General features: G+C 33.2%; 1 protein-coding gene across 4 annotated transcripts; it reads right to left on the bottom strand.

Annotated features, from left to right (window-relative positions):
• Positions 1-1,897: 1,897 nt before the first annotated feature.
• LOC25498012 (DNA replication ATP-dependent helicase/nuclease JHS1) lies at positions 1,898-19,724 on the bottom strand. 4 transcript variants are annotated; one of them, XM_013592747.3, is made up of 34 exons: positions 19,297-19,724; positions 17,746-17,913; positions 17,442-17,660; positions 17,169-17,231; positions 16,422-16,631; positions 16,287-16,328; positions 16,147-16,208; positions 12,698-12,830; positions 12,052-12,162; positions 11,799-11,895; positions 11,551-11,633; positions 11,263-11,328; positions 10,657-10,812; positions 10,508-10,563; positions 10,347-10,404; positions 10,161-10,271; positions 10,019-10,075; positions 9,409-9,543; positions 9,054-9,296; positions 8,894-8,968; positions 8,597-8,712; positions 8,432-8,504; positions 8,219-8,323; positions 7,936-8,103; positions 6,810-6,879; positions 6,573-6,724; positions 5,440-5,517; positions 5,254-5,346; positions 5,018-5,155; positions 3,959-3,998; positions 3,800-3,873; positions 2,689-2,826; positions 2,304-2,423; positions 1,898-2,217 (listed from the first exon to the last, which is right to left on the bottom strand). In XM_013592747.3, the coding sequence occupies exons 1-34, from the start codon at positions 19,603-19,605 to the stop codon at positions 2,029-2,031; spliced, it is 4,008 nt and encodes a 1,335-aa protein (XP_013448201.1). In that variant the 5' UTR covers positions 19,606-19,724; the 3' UTR covers positions 1,898-2,028. The 4 variants fall into 4 exon arrangements, 2 of the variants coding, with proteins under 2 accessions (XP_013448201.1, XP_024627209.1); XM_024771441.2 differs by having other exon boundaries at positions 5,018-5,140; XR_003007232.2 differs by lacking the exons at positions 1,898-2,217; positions 2,304-2,423; positions 2,689-2,826; positions 3,800-3,873; positions 3,959-3,998 and having other exon boundaries at positions 5,254-5,339.
• Positions 19,725-26,032: the final 6,308 nt, after the last annotated feature.

The raw sequence follows: 26,032 nt of genomic DNA, 5'->3' as shown, positions 1-26,032 counted from the left end.
AGCTGCAGCTAAAACGGGTAAGAAAAGAGACGGAGATGTAAAACAGTACAGGATGAGCACATGATTAAGCGACTGACTGATATGATCATACTTTACTGACCATTTAATTCAGAAGCTAAAACAATCGTATAGCTTTCTATACTGAATTCCTTGGCTGCGTTCGCAATAAAACAGATCAGTAGACAAGAGTCGTTAAATAGAACTTCATACAAAAAAATATTTATAAAGTTGCAGAATTTGACCTCTAATAAGCACTAATTTGCTTTAGACATCCAACTACCAAAACTAACTTGCTACAGACTAAATTGGGCCTTTACCAACTAACTTCCTTAAGGGTCGACCATGGTATTATTATGATTATTATTCTATTTTTGACCAGTCTAATTAACTGAATATTAACAGACTTACAAAACGCTAACAGGGCTCATATTAACGGACTGAATATGTAATATGTCGGACTAGAAAAAACAGAAGACTGTAGCTTCAACAACAATATGAAGTTAACAACGTCTGACTTTAATAAAAAACTAAATTGAAAGTGTAGTCCATCTTCATTCTTATGCGTGACAGTAACAGGAAATAAAGATAGATGCCATCTCATGATGGCATATCATCATCGGTTGATTGACTAACCCTTACAACAATGTTCACATAGGATGCAAGCCGTGGTTTGCCGTTTGGAGGATATCAAGATATCAGAATGTGTTCTTTCCATGGAAGACAATCATACGGTAGAAGGTAGTGTTTTCTACATATGTATTGGTGCAGATTCATCCTTGAGGTATCCCCGGTATACACTTGTCTAGTTAATAATGCACAAAGGTTATAGTAAAAGTAGCCTAAAAGAATGTCAAATGTAAAATCATATGAAGTAGTAGGCCAGTTTACTAATCTTTTCTGAGTTTGAAATGAATTTTCATGAGTATAGTTTGTGTCTGTGATGGTATAATATCAGCAGGTCAGTTTAGTTGTAGGCATAATGCAATGGATAGTTAAATTGATACCAAATTTTGTTCAATTTATACTTTGATTGGTAGTGTTTGTCTATCACATATATGCCAGATTAGAACCCACCTATGATCATTCTAATTGTTTTCATGTTAAACTTGATAACTTTATAGTTTGATTGATAATTATAACTTTTTATCATCCATTCTAATTCTTTTCATGTTTTTTGTTTTGCAGGTAATCTCTACATATTGTTTTGGTCTCTAATGAGGATCTTGAAGTCCTAGATTATGACATTAGTATAGAATTTTGTAATCTTGTATTGGGATTTAGTTACTAGCATATTTGACACATTTGTCATTTTTATGTCATGTATTGATATAACAGGATATGTTGCATTTTCATTTTTCAATGTCTTATTTACAAGTAAAATATTTGGATTTCAAATTTAATATGTTTGCTTCTCTTATGCTTTATATATTTTTTTGTCAAAAACTTTCTCTAATTTATTTGATAATAAATTTGAGTGAAGCTAATTCATTTTCACAACGCAGAGCATGAACGATTGAACGAATTAGTGTTTTTTTAAAAAAAATTCGAAAGCATATAACACTTATATTATTATTGTTTTAATTAATAAATGGGAAAAAACATACATAGTGGAATTTGTTGGGAGAAATTTTTCATTCTTTTATATTTTTTTTAATATTAATAATGAAATTTTTACAAAAGAAAATGGAGTCTTCTCGAGGAGAGATAAATGATATAGGATTTCATTCAAAAGAAATTGCAGCTTCCATAGGTTCATGCTCAAATTTGCTACCTTAAAAGGAAATTTGTATGAGAGAATTATACATATGTATTGACTAAAGATAGACTTTTAGACATGTGTATTTGACTCCAGGTCATTTTTCTTAATTAAATAACCGAAAATAGCTTTCTTTTGGAGTGTACTAAAACACTATACAGAATTTCATTTCTAAATTAGTCCCAAAACACACACTCATACATTACATATTTACATCTGGTATATAATATTGCGCAAGCCCCTCTCAAAATGGGGAAAAGAATTTTGACTCATCATTTAGGAACATCTAATGTTTGTTCTGAACATGAAATTTGAGAGCATCTAATCAGCTCTCCTTTACTATAGATATCCTTCTTAGATACATTTAAAATTCCAGATTGCTCCTCAACTTTCTTTATCAGAAGCTTCAGTAATGGAACCTTCAATAGAGTTTTACGAGACCCCACCATTATCAACTTTCTCTGTAATCACGAAGCATGCATACCAATTACTTATGTGAAAGTTATATGAGTGAAAAGTAGGAAGAGTTTGAGCATAACAAAATTACCTTAGCACGAGTAAGAGCCACATTTATCCTGTGCCAGTCTCCCAGCAGAGAAGCGACACAGCTTGTTGGGTTCTCACAAGAACGTACAAAAGATACTAATATGCAGTCTTTATCTCTACCCTGGACAAACAGATGACAAATTTATGAGGATCTTTCTCGTTGTATCATGTTCTCTAAATAACAAATTGTAAATGAGGTAAAACAACAAGGCATAAAAACTAAGGCATGCCTTCAATATTAGTGAAATGCTAAACACTCGACAATTTATGACATTTTTAATCAATTAGTCTCTTGAAATGAAATTTTTTTAAACAGGAATTAAAAAAAGCATAGTTCTAAGGATTAGAAAGATACTAAACCCTTCTAATTTTTGCTCCAGCCTTACCTGGTATTTGTCAATGGTATGTATCTCTAAGGATGTTATGCAAGTAGCATGTCGTATGAGGTTTGCCTGTGAATTATAGGGAGTAATAATGCCAATGTTCTCTCCTCCAATTCCATTTTTTACCAATTCCTTTGCAACCTGCATTATAAAATGAATGAGAACTGTTCCCCTTTGGGATTGGGACTGTTTCTAGTAACAGATGGCAGCAACATAATTACATGGGATGACTTTGGTCCCAAAATAATCAGGTGCATTGATGAATTAAGATCAAAAAAGTAATGAAACAAGTTTTATATCGACCAATATTATCTCATCTCAAGGTATAATAACCAAACATGGAAGAATTAAGAAAGCATTTGATAAAAACAAAAAACATTAGGCCATTGACGAAGAGACACTAATACTAATATATCAGCTATTACATGTTTTTGCATACAACCCCATCCTTAAAATTGTAAGTATCACAATGATTTATTATTATGTATTACAATGATTTATCAAAATGATTCAGCATCACAATGGCTAGTAGATCCATTCTGTTTTAATTTTGTTAGTGTTGGCTCAGTCTGTAAATATAGATATAAAGACTTTGTCTTGCATCAAGAATTCATTTTCATCATCAATAAATGTAATGATTGTTCAGAATCTCTCTGATAGACAATGATCCAGGAATGAAATGGCATTGTTTTGTAAAAACATGTGAAATAACAAAAATATATCATATTTGAACCTCAGTTCAAGATTGAAGTCATAAATAAAATAACCAAAGAGACATGTCTGGCTATACAAAGTTAGACAAAAAATTGGTTGGCTATACAAAATTGGACAAAAATGTGGCTGGCTCCACTAAGTTCAAGTTATGATTCATTAGAACGACTCGTCTGTATTATAAAATATATTGATAACCATGGTTAATACTCTATAGTATTGAAATTTTGGCTAGTCAGAATCATCAATTCAATCCTAAGGGTTGGATGTTTACAGAAGACAATAATCCTTCGCAGTATCCAACAATCTCAACGGAAATATGTTGAGAATCAATATCCATGGTCCAAGGTTTGATATTCTTCCAACAAGAAAATGTGTTGTATTGCAAATACAAATGACATACCTCAGCGATTATGTGAGCTTCAATAGGGTTATTTACAATTTTGTGATCCCTTTCCTCTAAGGCAGGCAGCATATCTGAGTGGCAAAGAAATATTCATATTAGTGATCCCATTTTCAATGTCCTTTAGGATAAATGATGAAAATAGGATGATATACAAACCAGTATCTATAAATATCACTGGCCTTCTGGGATTCAAAACCTGCATTTGTGAACAATGAGGAATAAGATTAAACTCTAGGAACATATGATTTTACATTAATATTGACCAAAACTATCCAATGTTTATGTTTAGAATTAATATTGGCGAATTTTATGTCCACATTTCAAGTTGATTTGTGATCTAAAATGAGTATATAGATACTGTCACTTTTCTTAATGATTTCCCTTGATGTAGTTGGAGTTTTGATGGAAAGTTAACCTTGTGTGGTTTGTATATCCTTGATAATTGTTATAATGAAAAGGAAAAATAAAGACTTTGTGAGCGGGGACTAATTGTTAGTTTATTCATGAAGTTCAACCTAGGGAGATCATAAATACATTGTTTGTGAATGCCAATGACCTGTTGCAAGATATCTTCACCAAATTGCTTATAGGACCAAGAATATCTTATCTATGTGACAAGTAAGATGCATACGCCATTGAGAGACAGAGTTGAGATATTTAAATTTGAAATATCATGTGATGATACTATCATTGTAGATATTTTGTTCTAACATAATATGATAGATTATATTAGATTAGAGATTGTTTGTATCCTTATCTTTGGTTAGATACATATTAGTAGTATAAATGAACATATTGAGAGTAACTCAAGATATTTAGAACCAATTTCAGCCATTTTCTAAAAATTTAAGTGTAACAAATTCAGATCGCTTTAAAATTCAGAAAACAGTTTCAGTTTCAGAATGATCACTTTATCTAACTTCTCAAAAGTTGTAATGTAAACTGTTCTCTTAATTTCTCATTGGTCATCGGAGTCAAACACTGTAACAAGTACACATCCATTATTAAGTAAAATAAAACGAGGGAATAGAACTAACAAAAGAATGACATTAAGATATTAAGCTATACATAGACATAAAAAGTTATACAGAAAAAACAAATCAAAATTGATTGCATCGAAATTGGGTAGAAGCTCCACTAAACGAAACAAATTACGCAATAAATACAAATTCCACACAAATAAGATAATGCAAATATGGAAGATAATATCCTTACATTTTCTAGCCAAGGCAAACTGCAGTTTAAGCCAGAAAACTCAAGTTTGGCATTAGCTATCTCAGATGTACCACACCTCAGTCTGTCACCATATATCAAGGCATTTGACAAGTCCATAATACCCTGACACATACGGTACTGTATACATTTTACTTAGTAACTGATGTAGAGAGAAAAGGAAGGAAAAATGACAAAACCATAGCTTGTAATGCAAATATGTAGTAGCTACAACAGACCTGACTCTGTAAAGCTGAAATTGCCTGTGGATGAGCTTCTGAAAGCCTACAAAATAAACTCATCCCCATGCCATTCTCTCGGGCCTCTGTACTCTAAGAATGTTCAGATAAAAAATTTCACAATTCAGTGTTATCAATGAATTTTGTACACGAAAGTGTTGATACTGCAAGACTAAGGGCGCATACATGGACAAGTGGTGGCAGTTGATAATGATCCCCCACAAGAACAAACGTTGAAGCAAATCTTAGAGGGCCCAAGGACACCTACAGTGGAAAAATTTGCATTATAAGTTGTCATCAATAATGTATATTTGCAGTTATTAATAATAATTATGTTCAGCTCATTAATCCAGCCCATTGAATTTAGAATAGAGCATTTAAACAAATTAGTGCATGTAGTTTATTCAAGAATTTGAAATATATCAGATAGTATTTTCCACCAGGTATCAGTCTGTCCAATATTTGTTGGACCATCTGATATCAGGTCACATGGGTCACGCTCCAGATGTCATTCCTGGGCATAAGGGGTTGTATCAAGAGCCCCCCATTAGATGAGATAAGGCCTGAATACGACTTTATAAGTGGGGGTAGTCCTCACCTAACAAGCCGGTTTAGTAAGGGTTGAGTTAGGCCCAACCTATATTCTATGATGGTATCAGAGCTCCCGATTTTGAGGGCCTTACTTCGGCATAAACCCTAGCCACCGTCTTTGCGGTTTCTTTTTGTTCTTTCCGCCTTCATTGTGGTTTCTTTGCTGGCTTCTTTGCATCCCCTTAGAATTTCAGTTCCTCTTTATTGTCAGTTCCTCTTTTGTATATATATATTTGCACAACCTCATTGCAAAATATAAGTTGACCATTCTAAACTATTCAACTCACACAAGATCCGCTTTCAAAAAAATAAAACTCACACCAGACCCTGCATGTTTGTTTCTAGATTATATCCGCCATCTCCATAGGCTGCACACCTATTATATCCGCCATGTTTCATCTATAGGGTGCAACACTATGTTTATATGGCGGGTTTCTGGCTGGCTGCCATAATCTGTCATTCACCATGGCTAACACCAAGTTCAATTAAGGGTCTTTGGATAAAAGGTGGCAAGCCATCATAGAGGCTGCATTGCCATTCGTCTCTTTTCATTCCAAATACATGCTTTCATTTTGTGTCAGTTTATTTCAGCAGCAAAGAGATAATTTTGCCACTAATACAATCAATTTTTCAACGCTGCTACAAATTACAACCTTCCTATCGGTACATATACATGTCATTGATGTCACATATGCCTTGAAAATTTATGAGCTAAAAAAGAAACATACCGGCAGAGTGGTCTGCCCAGCTTCATCCATAATGCATACATCAAATCTCCTATTGGCAAGCAGGGGACTGGAAATGCCCAAACAAGTAACTGCAACAACTTTGACTTGTTCTAACCTTATTTTGATATCTTCAACACTCTTTACGTTTGTTTCTGTGATAGATACTTCTGTCAAAAGATTTTTATTCAAAAATTATGACGAATTAAAAGGAAGAGTACTAGTTAAAAATTGGCAAACCTGAGAGGCAGTGCCCTCTAACCTCTTCATGTACTGCTTCATGTCTTCCAACACGTACAAAATCAATGCCCTGGATCCATTTATATTGCAATAACATTTAATGAAGTGTAAAGTTATAATTTAAGAAATATAAAACCACGTTATATTATAGTCATTGGACTATAGAAGGCCATACAACAGAAAAGAAAATTAAGTACTCTGATATTTTCTGACAAATATCAACAGAAACACAGTAAGAAAAAGAGCTGAATCCCCTTTGTGTTTTTTAGTTCCCACACCATTACCTCCAAGAAATTAAATGGAAAGAATTTTTTGGATTATCGTAATGCATGGATTTATGGTATTTGACGGCCAAGCTTCCTGAACACCTCACTAAGGCTACTGGTATTTCTGCGTCTGAGAAAGAGGATGCTCACCAAAATCAACATATTTAGCGTGTGGTGCATGTTGATGATATTATCATTAAAGGTGATGATCAAGAAAACATTAATCCAAAAAAAAGAACATTAAGAACCTTACGCAACACTTATAGATGCAATTCCAAACCAAAGACTTAGGTCAACTTAGTTTCTTGGGAACACCAGCAGAACAATCTCAGAAGATGAAATAGAAAAGAAAAAGATGCTTTATGGAAACTATAATAAAGGACAAAGAACAATGTTTCTTGTGACAACTCTCTATTGTTTTAGATGTGTTGATTAAGTGATTAGCAATGAATGTGTAAGACATTAAATTTGATTACATCATTTTTAGCTTTTCGGTGGTAGATAGAAGAATGAAGTTAAAAACTATCATACCTTGTTTTAGAATTTTGTAATGAAGCAGATTGCTTGATTTCAGTTCACAATTTAAATTTTTATAAATAATGTTCATATTTTATTAATTAAAATAATTACAATAAATAAATTAATATATATTTATCTATCTGTTTTAGTGTCCTATGCTTTTGACATTAGCAATGTCAATGTGTTTGTGTGTTGTAAGTTGTCAGTGTCTGAGTCTGTGCTTCATAGATAGACAATGATCAATTTAAGAAAATACCCTGCATGCTTTACATGCAACAAGCAGGCATATTTAATGATAAGATGCAATAAATGAAGATGTTATAATACGCATGCATGGATACCTGTGCTTTTAACTTGATTAGTAAATTATCAACAGCAGAATTTGTATAGGCTGTTAGTAAAATGGATGTCCCTCTAATCAATAAGGCTTTCACAGCATGGACCATGGTGGATGTCTTTCCCGTTCCAGGCATCCCTAATATAAGTGCATAATCTTTTGCCACAAGTATCTGACAATCAGCAACAAAGCGGAACACCAAGAGATATTATTTTATTGATGACAAACTAAAGCAACTTGAATAAATTAATGAAATGAATTCCTGAAATTTCAACTTCATCAGAAACCTTGAGAATTGCTCTACGTTGATCATCATTCAAACTCTGCTCAGACCAAACGTAAGATATTGCTGGATCATGGCTAACTATAGAGCTACCGTCAAATCTAGGAGCCTATAGGAAGCATGCCATCAGGAGGACAGAGAAAAGGAGAAATCAGAATTTAGTAAACATGGTGATCTTGGGAGAGGGGAATGCATTCATAAATAGCAAGTTATTTACCTCAAGGTCAACAATCATCCTCCGGAGATGACCACTTTGATCATCTTGTAGAAAAAGTTGTACAAGATTAAACCTTCAAATAAAATGACAAACAAATAATTATAACATCTAATTTGTCACACCTAGCAAATCAAAGTTTGTAAAAAGCAGTAGACCAAAAAGCACCTCATAATTGCAAATGAAGTCACAGCTTCATCCTTGTCGATTCTCCAAACCTGCTGAAGGAGATCATGTTCCGTGGAAGACCTCCCAGGAATTCTCAAGAGCTTGGAAAAGGAAACCTACGAGAATTTTAAAAAGTGATAACAAGAACTGATCAACTCAGGAAGAAAAAATTGTTGAACCAAGGATTATGCTACGTTGTCTTTGGCTACATGTGCTTGTCAAGATAATAAGAAGTAAAATGGTAATTTTAGGTAAAAAGCAGAAAACAAACAAAAAAGAAATAATTATAAGACTCACAGATATATGATTGTGACTAATATCTGAAATCACCCCTTTTGCAATAGTTTGATGGCTCGATTCATTACTCAATATCTAAAAAGTAAATAAACATAAGTTACTAATTAAGAAGTTAAATAATCGATGATTAAATAATGCAAAAGACAACCATTACTCATACCACATAGTCACCACTTCTCAGTGTGAGATCCAAATCATTTTTCAAAGAGGCACTAGAAGGATCATCATCAGAAACTATAGAGGGATAAGAATTATCTTGTGGTACAAAACGATAAATGAAACGATTATCTTCGTGAGATGTTGAATAAGGTATTCCTTGTGAAGCATCAATAACAATAGAAGAAACACCACCGGCGCTGCGACTCCTCAAATTATATGAACGCCACACGTCTTTCTTTATGAACTGAAATATTCAAGGAAATAAGAAATTGGAAAAAGAAGGAATTTTTATAATATGACAAATAAGAATAAATCTTAGAGGACAAAAGGCAAACAAAAGATTTTAAAATTTTCACCTCAGTCCCTTTCGCTTCCAAGTCAATCAAATGATCCCAATGGCAGAGGAACTTAGAATGAGATGATCTTAAGTGATTAGTATTGGAATCAAAAATATCTCCCAATCCATTGTTCTCGACGCTTCCACCATGTGCCTATGCATTTTATTGTTAAGGTACCATGAACATATGAGAAAACATATTACCTAGACAACATTCTTACTTAAATTAAGTAATAACATTATGACATGCTCCATATGACAATATAGTTTCACGTCTTTTAACATCTTCACTACTCTAATACATATTCCAAATAGTGCTAGGCATATGTGTGATCAAGACCAGCCAGTGCTAGATTACAAAGGATTACACAGATATTACTTCCAATAATCATAATGGGAAGGAACAGAGTGCAATAAGAGATACTGGACAATGGTTAAATTCATTAAAATTGTACACTTTTAGGGCATGGTATCTTATTCTTAACTTTGGAAGTATAAATGCAATTACTAAATATAAATTATATATATATATATAGATAATCCACAATAAAAAAAATAAAAAAATTCCCAATCACCGGTGGTCTTTCAAAGCAGTCAATAGAATTATTATCTACAAGGTAAAGAAGTACCTTATGATAAATGCTACAGACATTAAGATGTCGACAACCTCTGCACATGCTAGTACTCTACAATCAGAAAATGAAGACTTGTAATGACATTCTGATGAAGTCATTAAAAGCACATTATTTAACATTATGGGAAACCACATACCTGTAACACTGGTGGAAGTTGTTGCAAGACTAATGCTTTGAGAATCTCACTTGCAAGCTCATTACGCCGTATTATTAACCCAACTAAGTCAGATCTTTGAACCGTAATTCCCTTTTGTACATAAAAAATTCAACAATGTTACCTTCATTAACAGGAAGAAACTGATTTAAAGCAACAAAACCTTACCTGTGTCTGATCTGTTTGGAGATAATACAGAAGACCAGAATCAATGGTCTTCTTGTACCTATTAACATAAGCAAGACAACATAAATAAAAGAAATCTTTTAGACTAATCCTTCAATGCATATGTATATATACATGTTCTGTAAGAAATAAATAGTTTGAACCTTTCAGACATCAGGAGAGTGTACAGAATTACTTGGGCATTATGTTCTACTGATGTCTGCAGATATAACAAGCAAAACATGTTAAAACTGGTGTATTTATCTTATCTGAATTTTTATGGGTTGATTAGAAATGAGGACCGGAATCTTGCCTGGCCACTAGGTGATTTTCCAGTTTTGAACTCTACTGGCATGATCTTCCCCTCTGGTCGATCTTTTCTAGAATGAACCTTCACTCTAACCGAAGCATCAATCATCCCTTTTAAACCATATTTTGGTGCCCATGCCATTTCTTCAATATCAATTACCTACTAATAACATAAGATTCTAAAAGTGCATATATGTGCATTTTATGCAAAACATTTATTATCAAGGGCAATCTGACATGCATTTATGAGCATATCCTGGAAATAAGTGATACACATCGAATACCTACATTCACGCTTTTACCTATCAAAGACTGTTCTGCTAAAATACAATCACTTAAACCTTTAATTTGACAATAGATAAAATTATATCAAGTAGAAGAGAGAAAATACACAACTATTGCAAGGATAACATATCTTAAAAAATGATCGGACTGAAAAAGCATATAGATTGCGTATTTGTAGGACAAATAAGCCTCAAACGTATTAGAATCTAAAGTAACTCGCAGCTTGCTTAGTCATAAATGTACTTCTGCTAGATTTATATTTCTGTTTACACAATATGCATGAATGATCATTCAGTTATACACAAGAAAGCAAATTAGAGCTTGCCTCAGATATGCCAATATTCTTCATTCCATTAACACTTCCAAAATTAACGTTAGGATCTTCTCTTTCCTGACAAAATACCCCAAGTCATCAGTCAAAATATTTCAAAATAAAAAATGGGATTTAAGCATTTTCCTAATAAAATGATATAGATTTTAGAAAAAGGTGAAAAAGAACATATGACCTTTTAACCTAGAAAGTTACATTTGGCAATAACAAAGGAAATATGGCCATTCTAAACTATAACAACAATTAGTGTTTGAGAACAGAGCATGAACGATTTTGACCCACCTCCATATTTCTGAACAGCATGATCCAATTGTATATTCTAGGGATAGCATCAATCATGGTTTTGTGAACATCCTTTTCATTTACTGCAATGTTCACGTGAAGAATAAATTAGTGCTCCCCAATAAAATGGTCCACAGTCACTAAATATGTTTTATCCAAGAATGACTGTTGATTAAATTCCGAACTCCAATGAGATGTGTGTACATATAAATACGTGATAATATAAAGAGAAAGACACAATGCCACACCTCCACATGCAAATAAACTTTCAACATTTCTTTGTAAAACCACTTCTGTGTAAGACTCCAAGAAGTCTATTGTAGGATTGTCATTTGTAAGCCCAGCCTACACGAAGAAACCAAGCCCAAATATAATTATAATATACACATACATAAATACACATGTGTATAAAGAAGTATATGTTTAATGCCGATTCATTGAAATGGGAGAACATGTAAATATATATACTGTCGTACAGGTTACATGATGTATTTTAGAGACCTGAAAAATTTGGTGAAGCAAGGTTCCACATAAAGCTGCAGTTGAGTACTCATTGCATTTTAGCCTTTCATCTAAGACAGTTCTCCTTGGGCAAGTAAAACTGGAAGCGACCTGGAATATACTTTTATATTAGGAATATACACATGCCTAATTATATATCACCTAAAATAAATCGATATGCACACAAAGACATTCAGCATGGACAATCAAGCCGAAATGAGCCTACTTCGATATTCAGCATGGACAATCCAACCGACACGAGCCTGCTTCGATAATTCCTTAAAATCCAGAAACATGAAGCACAATAACCATTTCTAATTAAAATCAACTAAAGGATCAAAGTTCCCTAAGTTGGACTAGAAAATAAATAGATGCAAATCTAGGACTATACGAATTGCACCTGACATGTCTGCTAAAACCACCACTTTTAAAGCATGTAGATGTGAAGAAAAAAAATAAAGTTTAACACAATCTGCAGTATGTCCACTTTAGAATAAATAACACTTATTATAAAGGAAATATTTGACAAGATAGAGTTTCATAATCTGAAACTGTAAGAAATCACTCTTAATACAAAAATATGTTGACAAGACTGAAGTAACATCTGGAAGTACGTAATTTGGATGAGAGAGTACAAGATAACTACCCGTGTTCCAGACACAAGAATATCCGGGTGTACAATCAAAAAATTATTATCATGATTAATATCACAACTGCCCCCTTCGTCAAATTCACCAATTATGTTCACAGTATTTCCAGGTGCGACTACACTGTAAGACCTGGAATAATTAAATGAAGGAATTAGATATGCTAGAAATAAGATAATTGCAAAGGGGGTGGGCCGGACTATACAAAACTGAGAACTCAATCTTCCAAACAGTATTGTAAAGAATTCAGTTAAGTGTTCATGATTATAACAAGTTAAGTAAATAACTAAAAAACCAGAGAAGCAAAGGACTTGTAGAGAAAAACAAATTATTGTGAATTGGAACCACACTGTCGAGTGTCTTAATTCCATGGTATTGGTACTAAACGAAAAAACCAACCCACTATAAAGCCCCTTAGCCAGTATAGACCAGTACTACTGTGGTATACCTACCTACAGAAAATAACAAAAATAATTTTGATCAGTGTTGTCAAGATCACGATCTAAATCATAACATCACACAATCTTACAATCTTGGCACCTCTATATGAGTTGGAACAAATGCAAAATTTCTGTTCGATGTGAGATCACATGCAAGATTGTTGAGATCATGAGAATATGAGATCTCAAAGAGAGTTAATGAGTCAGCTTGTGCAACTTGGTTCCCCTAAACCCAGGTTTTTAACCTTGCTTGAGCCCTAAAATGCCATTTTGCTTTTCCGACAATAGAAACCAATCTCTTTCGAGTCTATCTGTTCACCTCTTCGCATATTTCCTCAACTATCTCAACCCTCTATTCTCATTTGTCTGGCTGCATCACTCCATCTCTCAACCCTCTTTGTTGTGGTTGAGGTTCAGTTTTTGTTTGAATTAAAATTGGATAGTGGTTGAGTGTTTTCAAGTTGTGGGTCAAACTCTGGTGTGATTGGAAATCAGTTTCCATGCTGTCGATGGTCAATATTTGTTGAAAAAAGGCTTCTGTGCGAGGTGATAGTGGTTCTAGAGGTAGTGGGCAGGGGCCTGTGGTAGTGTAATTCTGGCTGCGTTAAGTTTGAAGTATTAATTAGGATACCTCATGTTTGTGACTAATTATAGCTTGTTTTGGATGTTAAGGTTATTAAATTTCAGTTTTCAGGTTATTAACAAGCTATAATTAGTCACTTACAGGTTTTTTATACAACCTCTACGTCGATCAGGACACTCTAAAGTTGGTTGCATAGCATGTGATTATAATTCCAACACTTGGCATGGACAACCACATGGTCATATTACGGGCTCTCTGATAGAAATCAACTGATATAGAAGAATAAAATAGGGAAAATCCCTTTGATTACGGAATAATATTGCAGAACTTCGAGGGTCTGCACCTCCCTATTGCCAAAATGGCCCCTTCCCAGTCAAATCCTCAGATGCCCCTCAATCTTCCCATCCCTCCCCAATTTATTCTTAAAACTTAACCTCCCACTACTGACTTAATTGATTATTAATCATAATATAATAATAAACCATAACTGCATAATTAACTACTATAATTATAATAAAACTGACACAATTCTAATAAGATATCCAACAATACTCCCCCCCTAAATATTCACCTTGTCCTCAAGGTGAAGGATATCATAAGTGTCCACCTGGGTCCCATAACTTGAAGTATAATGACAGAGCACTGTGTGAATCATGCAAACTTATGCCTTGATCATATACCCTGTTTGTGGTGATATTTTTTAGCAAAAAATACAGGATGATTGATGTCGTGGTGCCCACAGTAGTTCCCCTTATCTCTGACCCCATACTCATTTCTTTATTGCAAAGAAGTTTGCACAAATCTGTTTTGCTCTCCTGTCCCATTTCCACAATCATGACATGCATATGGACATTTTCTACATCTCTCTCTATTTTCCCCATTTCTACATCTTCCCAACCTTTCTCTTCTCCTATCGCGGTGGGATTTGGATTGCCCTGGTTAATATCTTGTGGTTGAATATTGAATGAACCTTGAGTCGTCAACCACTCCAATTCAGTTTCAGGTTCCTCTTCTTCATCAGACATAGGCATGATATCCCGATATTCCGGTTTAAAACGCCAAATAAATGCAAGTGAGAACATATGCCAACTAACCTGTTGATGGCGTCGATTCCACCAGTGTGACCATTGGCGAGCACGACCTCTGAGTAACATCAACGCATCTGTCAGTTTCTCCTCATCTGGTGTATCTCTCTTTTTGAAATGTTCCTCAATGCATAGCAGCCACCAGTATGCATCTTCTTTGCCATCAAACACTCGAAACTCCATTTCTTCCATAACGGTACAACGGTTCCAAGATCGATGCTCTGATACCAGTTAATAGAAATCAACTGATATAGAAGAATAAAATAGGGAAAATCCCTTTGATTACAGAATAATATTGCAGAACTTCGAAGGTCTGCACCTCCCTATTGCCAAAATGGCCCCTTCCCGGTCAAATCCTCAGATGCCCCTCAATCTTCCCATCCCTCCCCTATTTATTCTTAAAACTTAACCTCCCACTACTGACTTAATTAATTATTAATCATAATATAATAATAAACCATAACTGCATAATTAACTACTATAATTATAATAAAACTGACACAATTCTAATAAGATATCCAACACTCTCCAGTGCATCAACTCATTGGAAACTCATCTACTTAACCGCTACAGGGATCTCAAAGTCTCAAACCCTTTAGACTGAACCTAAAAATTCCAATACAACATGCATTAATGACTCAGCGAATTTCATGTGAAATACGTCATCGCTAGATATAATCCTAAGAGATACTCTAAGGTACTATAAAATTATAAACTGATCCTCGGAAATAACTTAATATGTTCTAATATAATATCGAAGATATTATAAGATATTTTAAAAGATTTGAACACTCCCCTTCAAACCAAATTTGAATAAGCTTTAAGCTTGTTGCTAATATACCCGTCAAAAGAGAAAACCAAACCAACTAGTATCAGAGCTGCAATAAATGCCCACAAAATATATCCAAACAAAATTGCAATAATATTAGGCCAGATGTTGTCATTCACTTTAAACAACAAACTTAAGTGTGTGACGGGTAAAAAAAAAATTTGAAATCAGTGCCGCTGACTCAACCTTGACATAAGTTGAACGAAGGGACTACTAGAAACTATTGATAGTGTACTAAGACCAATGACTAAAAGCCTTCAATTAGAGACGAAATTGAGAAAAGACAGCATATTGTGTGTGACAAGAGTGACTTGGACAAATGATCAACGAACAACTTGGAACTGAGTGCAAGACTTGGCATAGATGATACTAGCGAATGGCCTCAAATAAAAAGATGCAAAAGAAACTAGACAATAATAAAACATTTCTCTTTTCCCAATACATATTATTGAAATGCATTAAGGAAAGGATAGACATAAAAGCTCAAGTATACTAGAGCACACCAGCTTACCATTCATCCCACAAGTTTACAGCTCGCTCTTCTCCACTTTGTTCATTTAGTAAACGAAGCACCTATAAGAAGTTGATCAAAACTATGTCATTCATCATACTATTAGCAGTGAATAGTTTTAACATTGAGCATTACTACACCTTGTATGGGCCTTTAGCAGCAGGTTGCGATTTTTCAGATACCTGGAGTAAAAATGTAAATAACAATAAGCGTACGGAATTTTTCTTTTGTGCACCAAAGAACCAGTGATACAGAGCTTGATTCCAAAAGCATACCTCCAAAACCAAATAACTAGAATCGGAGAAAACACTAACAACCTCTTTAGGTATATGTGATTTAGTCCTTTCAACTAGATGGTTGGCTCTGACAGGTAGCCCGTCAGCAATTCCATCTTGTGAATTACAGGAATGAGTGGTTTTATCACAAACTGTATCATTATCAACACCAATTGCATCTTCGACTTGATCTAAAAGTTCAAGCAATGCCTATAAAAATAAAATATTCTCTGAGACACACATACATCATACAAAAAAAACGTGCACATGATACATGACCATTATATTGCCAATATATGACGCTATGGCTGCTACCTGAAACTGCAACAAAGTGGCAGATCTCATCGAGCCAAGTAGCAACTACACCACACAATTGTGCTGTTGTGGCTGCTACAGTCGCTAATAACTAGAGTCTAAAGTAACTCATTCCAATTTTGTATATCACAGTGTTTTTCCATACTTCCAGGTTCCTAAGCAAGGAGATAATACCTTATGCCCTGGGATGCCATCCTACGACCTATGTTTCACTCGTATTAAATAATTTTAATTCTAAAATTTTCTTCTCTCTTTAAAGCCAACTGTCTCTACTTTATCAAGTAATATATATGATAAAGAATATGTTTAAGTCCTTGTACCCCAAACGTCTAGGTAACTGCAATTAGATGTAGTATTGCATATAGTGGATCTCTAAGTAGTTCAGCTGAATCGGAATGAATTATTCTCACGTAAATCAATGGGAGACCTAACCTTTTTGTGCTGCCTCAAAAAAGGCTGGTCAGATGGTCCGTTGTGCTCATCATCCTTGGCAAGCTGTGGCAACAAATGAAACATAAAAATGAAGAAACTCAAACTCGCTATAAGATATATTGGAAGGGTAAAACAAATTCTCAAGAACAGGAAAACAATTAGGAAAACAATTCAACCAAGTAAAAGGAGCATTTGAGTTACAACTTTTTAGCAAACAAATAGTATATTCGAATAGAAAGGTTGTAAGGACCAATAAACTATAAGATAGATCACCTCGCGACAAGACAAAGATGGTGGTGTTCTGAAGGGATTTCTTCCAACAGCCACTGAAGAGTTGCTCAGAGTAGTTGGATTGCCATTACAGTCCACACCTCGGTCAGGGTTCAATTTTTTCAGGCCTAATTTACTCAATGACAACGGAGCTTTTGTAGATGCATTGGGAGTTGATGTAATAAGCAACTCGTCAGCCTTATCACCTTTATCCAGAGAAGTCTGTATCACACATCAATATACCACAATCTCATTATCCGACACTGACTAGTATCAAAGTAAAAGAAAATGATCCTTAAAATCTTGCCTTATCTTCTGAGCAGCGGCGAATTTGCAACATGTTGGCCCTCGAAGATTCAGCCAATGCTTGAATTATCTTAGGCATGCGTTTTGAAACTGCTTGAAGCCTTTCATTCACTGGAGATATCTTCCATGTAACCTCATCGGCCCCATCATCCTGACTCTGCTTGATGAACTATCCACAAAATATATGTCCATATATTGGTAATCATTTCAGAAACATGGCAGAGAGAAATATTAAATAATATAACATAATGCACAAAAGAACCACACATACTCAATCACTAGCATAAAAATGTAGACACCAAACACATCCAAGGAACTTCCCAAAGTAGAGCCTGATATTTGGATTTTCCAGATAAATAAATTACTTTAGAAAACCACTACCATAATTATTTTTTGGTTGCCCATTGGTTCCGATCACAGGAGGTAATCCTATTTGAGATGCTGTCGGCATTAAGTGTGGGAACCTCTCTAACCTGGGATTCGAACTTACCATTACCATAATGTTATTAACAAGTTATACCTAAGGTTATGTTTGAATCAGTGGTAAAGGATAGAATTAAGTGAAATGGAATAGAATGGGAAAACATTCCATTTTTTAAATCTAACTAGCTAATTCCATTCCATTTTACATCATTTCGACCCAACACTACTAATCAAAACATACCCAAAAACAATAATTTTAGTAAATCATGTAGTTTAAGAGCATGCATGAAAAAATAAACTGGTTACAATTAGAGTTTATTGAACATCCATGTCACACAATCAATTTCAAAATAACCATACAAGAGTGGGGTGATGTGGCAAAATAGTGTAAACTATTTTACACTGACAGTGCATTTCTTTTAATTTCTTCCAATTATGTTATAATAATAAGAGTTTATGGGCATGCACTGATACGACCTCCTTAGATGAAGGATTTTGTGAGCAAGTAGAGTGCACTTGATTACAATCGGTTTTCTCCTTTTCTAATTTTATGGTTATGTTTATTTCCTTTCCTAAATTTACGATTCTGCTATTTCCCATTCCTAAGTTTGTGCAAGTTGTTATGCCAATATTGGCTATATAAGATGTAACACTGAACCAATTTTAATATGATGAATGATAAGAAAAATTCTATTTCTCTCTCAAATTTCTTCTTTCTTCTTCCTAATTTCTCAAGGAGTATACACTCACTTGAAGAGTGCTTCTATCTCGATACACGACAGTGTATCATGCACTAACAGTGTAAAATAGTTTTACACTTTCATATAATAAGAAACCATCTATTTGGGATGTCATAAAATTAATCTCAAAATATCTGTGATTTGGCGGAATACAAGATGCTCGTTGGATGACAGTGTAAAACTATTTTACACTGTCAGTGCATGCTCATTAAACTCTTATTAGAGAAAATAGAAGATGCCCATTAACTAGTAAATGTTATTAACCTAAATCTATGTAGTGAACACTCATCCAAAATCTAATCAACATAACTTCAATAGCAAAAACAATACAACAAAATCAAAAAAAACAGAAAATCAAAATCAAAAGAAACAAAAGAAAGCTATGTTACCATTCCAGGCGAGAATTTAAACCGTTTCCGCGACATAGTCTTCGACATCTCTGGAGACACCTCAGATAACGTATCAGCCTCATTAACAGCATCGGTAGATTTTTCCGGCGGTGGTCGAGAATCGGAAGCAGCATCAGCAACTTGAGATGTTGCATTTGAATTGTTGGATTGAAGTTTCTGAGAGTTTTGTTGTTGAGTTGTGTGGCGATCGAAGAAGTGTTGAATACCGTATTTGGATGGTTGTGGATTGGGTTTCTTTGAAGATGAAAATGATGATGATGAATTGTTAGGTTTCTTCTTTGGAGGCATTTTAGGGTTTTGTGTTTCGGTTCAGATTTTGATTGTGAATTGTGAATATTTGAAATGAGAAGTGACGAAATTTTGATGCTTTGATTTTCCCGCGTTCACAATTTCAGGGCTCACTTCACTTCATTCACGGGTTTCGATTTGCGCCCAACAAGAAAGGGTATTATAGGGTAAAATTTCCAAAGAAAGGAATAAAGAAAAAAAAAAGAAAAAAATAGGTTAATTATTTAAATTGACATCGTAAAAAATACACGATGTTCGAAAATGACTCTGTAAAATAAAAAAAATAAATTTTTTTTTTTTGTGTATAGAAAAAATGGTAAAGTCATCATGAAAAAATAGATATTCTAATCGTGTAATTTGATGTTTTTTTATTTTTGACCCTATAATATACACTTGGTTCAAAAAAAATGATCCAAAGATTGACTTTTTTCACGATATTTTTTCAGACATCTCTAGGATGTTAAAACATGCTTTTACATAAAAATTATATTTTTTTTCAACTAAGGATGGATTTATTATGAATTTTGGTTCTCCATAATTATGAATTTCTTAAACAATTCATAATTAATTAGTATCTCGTTTAAAATCTCCAAAATTTCATGGTGAAGGTTCTTATGATATTCTAAACATACCTCCAAAATTAGAGAACAAAATTTGACCCGTGAGTATACGCTTACTCTGAACAAAATTATAATTTTGCATGTTTTGGTTGAAAAATAAAAAAAATCGAAACATTTTTAAAATGCTACGAAATTTTGCATATCATTTTCATGTATTTCTATAGATGTCTCTCTCTGCAAAAAATCAACTCAAAATTTTTGGTGCTTTAAAAATTCGTAATTAATTCTTCCTTAGTTTAAAAATTCTAATTTTTTGTGTAAAGTCCTATTTTAATGTCTTAAACGGGTATGAAAAAAATCAACCCTTAAGTAGTTTTTTCGGACTTCAACTATATTAGAGGGTTAAAAATAATAAGAATCTCAGATCGCGGGGGTTAGAATATGTGTTTTTTATTTTACGGGGTCATTTTTCAGACTTCGCATATATTACAGGGTCAATTTCAATAATTAACTCAAAAAAAAAAAACTGATTTGTTTTTCTTTTTCTTTCTTTTTTTCTTGATAAAATCATTTGTTTTTCGCTCGACAATTTATTAATAAAAATAGTAAGAGACTTGAACCTCTTAAACATATGGTTAAAAATTCGATTTTTTTCTCATGTGTATGGAAAAAATCAGTTGAAAGGAAAGAAGTCATCTTTTGAACCCCACACGAGATTAATCATTGTTAAGCGGTGGTGGAAACTTCGTGTCCATCTTTGCTCCATTTAGGGGTGTACATGGGTTGGGTCAATCCGAAAAACCCCATCAAACCCACAAAAAAAAAAACCAAAAAAACGGGTTGGACCGGGTAAATGGGTGAATGTGGTTTTAAAAATCGATATACCCATAAAATAAAATGGGTTCTGGGTAAAACCGGATCCAAACCCAAAAACCCATTTTAACCCGGTAGATGAGTAATTAGATCAATATTCCAATTTTTCAAACGTTGATACTGAAATTTTTTCTTCTTTTCAAGGCACATTGATACTTATACACATTCCAATTTGTCATAAATAAGTTCAGTTTCCAAACGGTGTTCCACCGATACACATTTAATTTTTCTTTTCTTGTTATGTTTTGGGCTCTTTCTGTGTTATGTTTTGGGCTCTTTTTTGTATTTGATGAGACATGATTTTGGTGTATTTTGACTTGGTTGTTGCAATTTGTCTCTTAAACATTTGCTATTTTCTTTTGCCAAGACTTTAGCTAATTTAAGATGTTGCGCTTTTTGAGTATTTTTATTCTAATGCAATTTTATGTTGTGCAATGTCTTTAAATTTTTGAGTTATTTTTATGAAAAAATTATGATGACTTGTAATTTGGTTTAATACTGCAAAAAAAAGAAGCAAAAATTAATTCGGGTAACCCACTACCCAACCCGAAAATTAGTGGGTTTATGTAACCGGCCCAATAAGCGCTTGGGCGTTTCGGCAAAGCGACTAGGCACATTAAGGCGGCCAGAAAAGCACTTGGCGCATTCAAAAGCGCCTGGTGTAAAAACCCGTTTTTAGCAAAGATTATTTTATTTATTATTTATATGTGTTTAATTGCTTGTTTGTGTATTTGATTTGGGATTAGTGGATTTTTAGCCTATAAGGGTATTTTAATCATTTATAAGATTAAGGGTATTTAATCATTTTACTAGAAAGGGTAATTTTGTAATTTTAGAAAGAAGAGTATTTTTAGTGGGAATAGTTATTTTTACTAAGTTAGTATTAACTTGTGGTAATTATTTTAAGATGGTAATTAGGAGATGTTTTAGAGAGTTGAGTGTGTAGTAACTTTTGAATTATGCTCTTCTCCTAATAAAAAACACACACTCCCAACTATATTTAATAAAGTGTCCTTGCATGAGTTAAATCACGTTGAGTGAGTTAACTCATACAGATTACTATTTTTGTATAAAACCCAGCAGTCCATATTCCAAGCACCATTTTCTTTCCCTCCACCTCCAAAAACCCAAAAAGTGTGATTTTTTGGGTCAAAATCTTCATTCCAAATCATCATGAAGCAAGTTTCTACACCCATCAAGCATCAAATATCAGACAATGTATCATCTAAACTCATTCGTTTTTGCTAGTTTTTTTGATTGGTTCGTCAGTTTTGGGAAGAAGGTTGCGCACATGTTAACTCACGCAAGGGTTGACGTGAGTTAATTCACACAGGGCTTAAGTTGACGTGGCTTAAGTCACGCAGGAGTAATGGCCAGCATGGATTAAGTCACGCATGAGTAATGTTAATTTTTTATTTTTAGCTTGTTGCACATGTAATTTATTTATTTTTTCCTTGTTATTTTGTTATTCAATAGACATAGTGGTAGGGTTGAAAATGTGGCGGATGATGACGTTGAACCGAAACCGGCCATAATTGAAGCTTCCGGCGATGTCAAACCAACCGTAAATGTGAAGTTGAAAGTCAAAATTCCCTTTCAAGCTCGCATTGCCCACATTGAAGAAAAACCTAAACCGGTACCTACCACCGGTGCCAAGGTTTGCGGTATTGAAGTAGACACCGCCTAATGTTTTTTAACAAATGAAAGATGGGGAGAGCGAGAATAATTACTTGGTTGTGTTCGTCGACAAGCGACAAGGGTTGGATTTACTATATATATATAGATAAATCTTGTTTAATAAAGCCATACTTGGCGATGCAATGTGAAAGGAGTGGTGAATACAAACCACCTAAGATGAGGAAGAAACCGAACCTTGAAGGCACGTGAACAATGAAATGTGAATGTCCGTTTAGGTTGCGTGGTTTCTTTGAAAAGGATATAAATGATTGGTGGATTACAATGCTCTGTGGAATTCACAGCCATGAGTTGGCGCCAAAGTTAGCCGACCATCTTCTTGCGGGTAGAATAAAAGAGGAGGAGAAGAAAAGAGTTATCGACATGACAAAGAGCTTGGCGGTGCTCAGTAATATTCTCACAGATTTGAAGGAAAAAAACAAAGAAAGTGTGACGACCATCAAACAAGTGAACAATGCCAAACTAGATGGCACAAAGGAGGGATAAGAGGTGACAAGACGGAGATGCAATACTTGATTTCAAAGTTTGAGAAACATAAATACGTCTATTTCACAAGAGAAAATAGTGAGGAAACCACTCTTGAAGATATATTTTTTGTTTCATGTAATTTATCTTTTTTGGCATGCATTTGTTTCATGGCTCCTCAAATTTTTGTATATGTTTTCTATTTGGGTGTCAACATAAAGATACAAATACATCATGCATTTGCACTTTTAATTTTGTTAGAATTTTTTTGACAAAAACATGTAGTAAGCAAGAAATATAATTTTTTTTAATAAACTTTGTACTGTATATTGCAAGAACAATGATTTTATATAAATCTTTCTTACGAGCACATACACATAAACAGAAAACAAATCGGGTCACATGGTCTTTTACAATCTTTTTTAGTTAAGCACCACCCACTATCTGTGATGTCAAATAAGAATTAAGGAGTATAACAAAAAAGAGATAAATGATTATATAATGTATATCAAAAAAAGAATAAAATTTAAAATGGGTGTGAAAAGAACTTACCATTGTACTCGTAGCTTGACACAAAAACAATTAGAAAAAGAAAGATGATCAAAGCATGAATAAATTTAAGAATTTTAGCCATATTTTTTCTCTTTTGTAAGTAATAAACATATATTAATTGACCATTTTATAAATAAAACCCACACATTGTTAACTTCAGTTTATCAGAATAACGACATTCAATTTAATTTATTTAAATAATTTTATATAAGTTATGTGCAGTTGTTTAGCTGTTAAACAACCAATTTAACTACCAAATTGTAATTCAAGTAGTGACTTTCTTATAATGGCAATTTTTTATTTATTTTAATTGAAAGCTGAATTTATTTATTTATTTTATAACTGAACGTCAGTTTAATTTGTCTTTCAATTACAATTAAGTTTGGTTTTATAACGTATTTGACAGGGGTCAACCAAGTAAAAAATACCGCATTCGTGTGTTTTGCAAGAAAATGCTATCGTGCTATATAACATTTTTCTAAGAGTAAATTACACTCTCATCCCCTCAAAGATCCTTAAATTACACTTCCCTCCTTTCTTATGTTAAAATATACACTCCCCTCCCTTCAAAATAAGATTTATACTTCTCCTCCCCTATAAGATGTTTGAATTACAACCCCCTCCCTTAATAATTAAATATGAACACCACTTTAATCTATTTTAATATGAATAAATATTTTTTTAATATATATTAATTTTGAATCACCATTTAAAAAATATAAATTCGTTTCTTTATAAACTAAATATCAATGAAAATTAAATTTAAATATTTTGTAATTAATTTTATAATATAGAGTACAAAATTCACTTTTAAATAACCATACTTAATCGACTTTAGTAATTTTTCACATATTTTAATTTTATTTTGGGTTGTTTCATATTTTATAATAGGGTTTAAAACTATATGTTAATGAAATTGTGAATAAAAAATAGAGAAAGATATGTATTCAAAATTTGATTATATTAAAATGAATCCACAATATTATTTTTCTTTAAAGTGTGCTAGATTATTAGAAGAAAATTTTTTATTGAGGGACTAAAGCGTAGATTTTAACTTAAGAGGGAAGTGGAATGTAATTGAAGTTTCTCTCAAGTGAGGGAGTGACATATTTTCTAATATGTTTTGAATAATAGGGGAGGGGAGTGTAATTCAAACATCTTTGAGAGGAAAGAAGTGTAATTTACTCTTTTTCTAAACAAAATACCGAAAGTAAGGAGATAATGGAAGAATGATGAGAAGAATGTTCACTCTAATCTAGAGTGTAATAGAGTGTAATCCCCGTACACTCTCAAGAGATTTCATTATAATCAACATATTAAAAAAATACCACTAAGACAACTAAGTCCTAGATTTATAACAAGAGATCACAAAAGATGTGTTTACATAACTCTAGAAATAGTAAACATATTTAAGCACGGTACACTTAAAAGTGTATCTCTAATGAATTTCTATGACTGTTTCTAGACAAGACTTGTAATATAAAAAAATATGAACAAAAAATGTATATTTCATATGTATATGTGTGTGTCTATGTGTGTGCATTTGTGTATCCTTCTTCACTCAAAAGTTGCTCTTTTATATAGATATGAAGCTTAATGATTGTAACTGAAGAGAAACCTTACCTTTGAATTCCTAATTGAATATTGAGATATTCTTGATTAATTGTACTCAAAGAATCAATCATTCATTTCTATCAATGATGGTCTTGATGAATTTTACTCAATTGCATAAGTCATAACAAAGTTTCCTTTCTTAGCAATGAGTTGTTGCATACATCAATGACGTATAGTTGAGTCAGCGCTTGGTAAATGTTAGTCGATATGATGAGTATAATATGAATCTAGAGAGGATGAATAGATTCCCTCTTAAAATTTTATTCGAGAACGAGGTTTTATAAAATCTTTTGCGTATTCAAGTGACTATCGGAAATGATACAATTATATCAATGGAAAACTAAGTAAATAAAAGGATTTGATATACGATGAATCAATTGAAAACATAATACCCAAAAAATATATATATATATATATCAATTAACCTAAGAAAAAAAATTAACACATATCATATTATAATTTTAAGAAAGAGCACTGCTATACAGCATGACAAAGTCAGCACACGAGAGCCACACGAACATACAATTTGTTGTATTATTAGTTTCTTTCAGTTTATTGATGCTTTTGTTTATAGTATATATTAAAAAACAATGTTATCAAAGCAATAACATATAGAACCGACGTTCCAATGAACTATATATACAAAAGAAATAGTATATATTAAAAAA

The sequence above is a fragment of the Medicago truncatula genome, chromosome 7 (assembly GCF_003473485.1).
Source record: "Medicago truncatula cultivar Jemalong A17 chromosome 7, MtrunA17r5.0-ANR, whole genome shotgun sequence".
NCBI classification, from domain to species: Eukaryota; Viridiplantae; Streptophyta; class Magnoliopsida; order Fabales; family Fabaceae; genus Medicago; species Medicago truncatula.
This window is presented reverse-complemented; position numbering and strand designations above follow the sequence as displayed.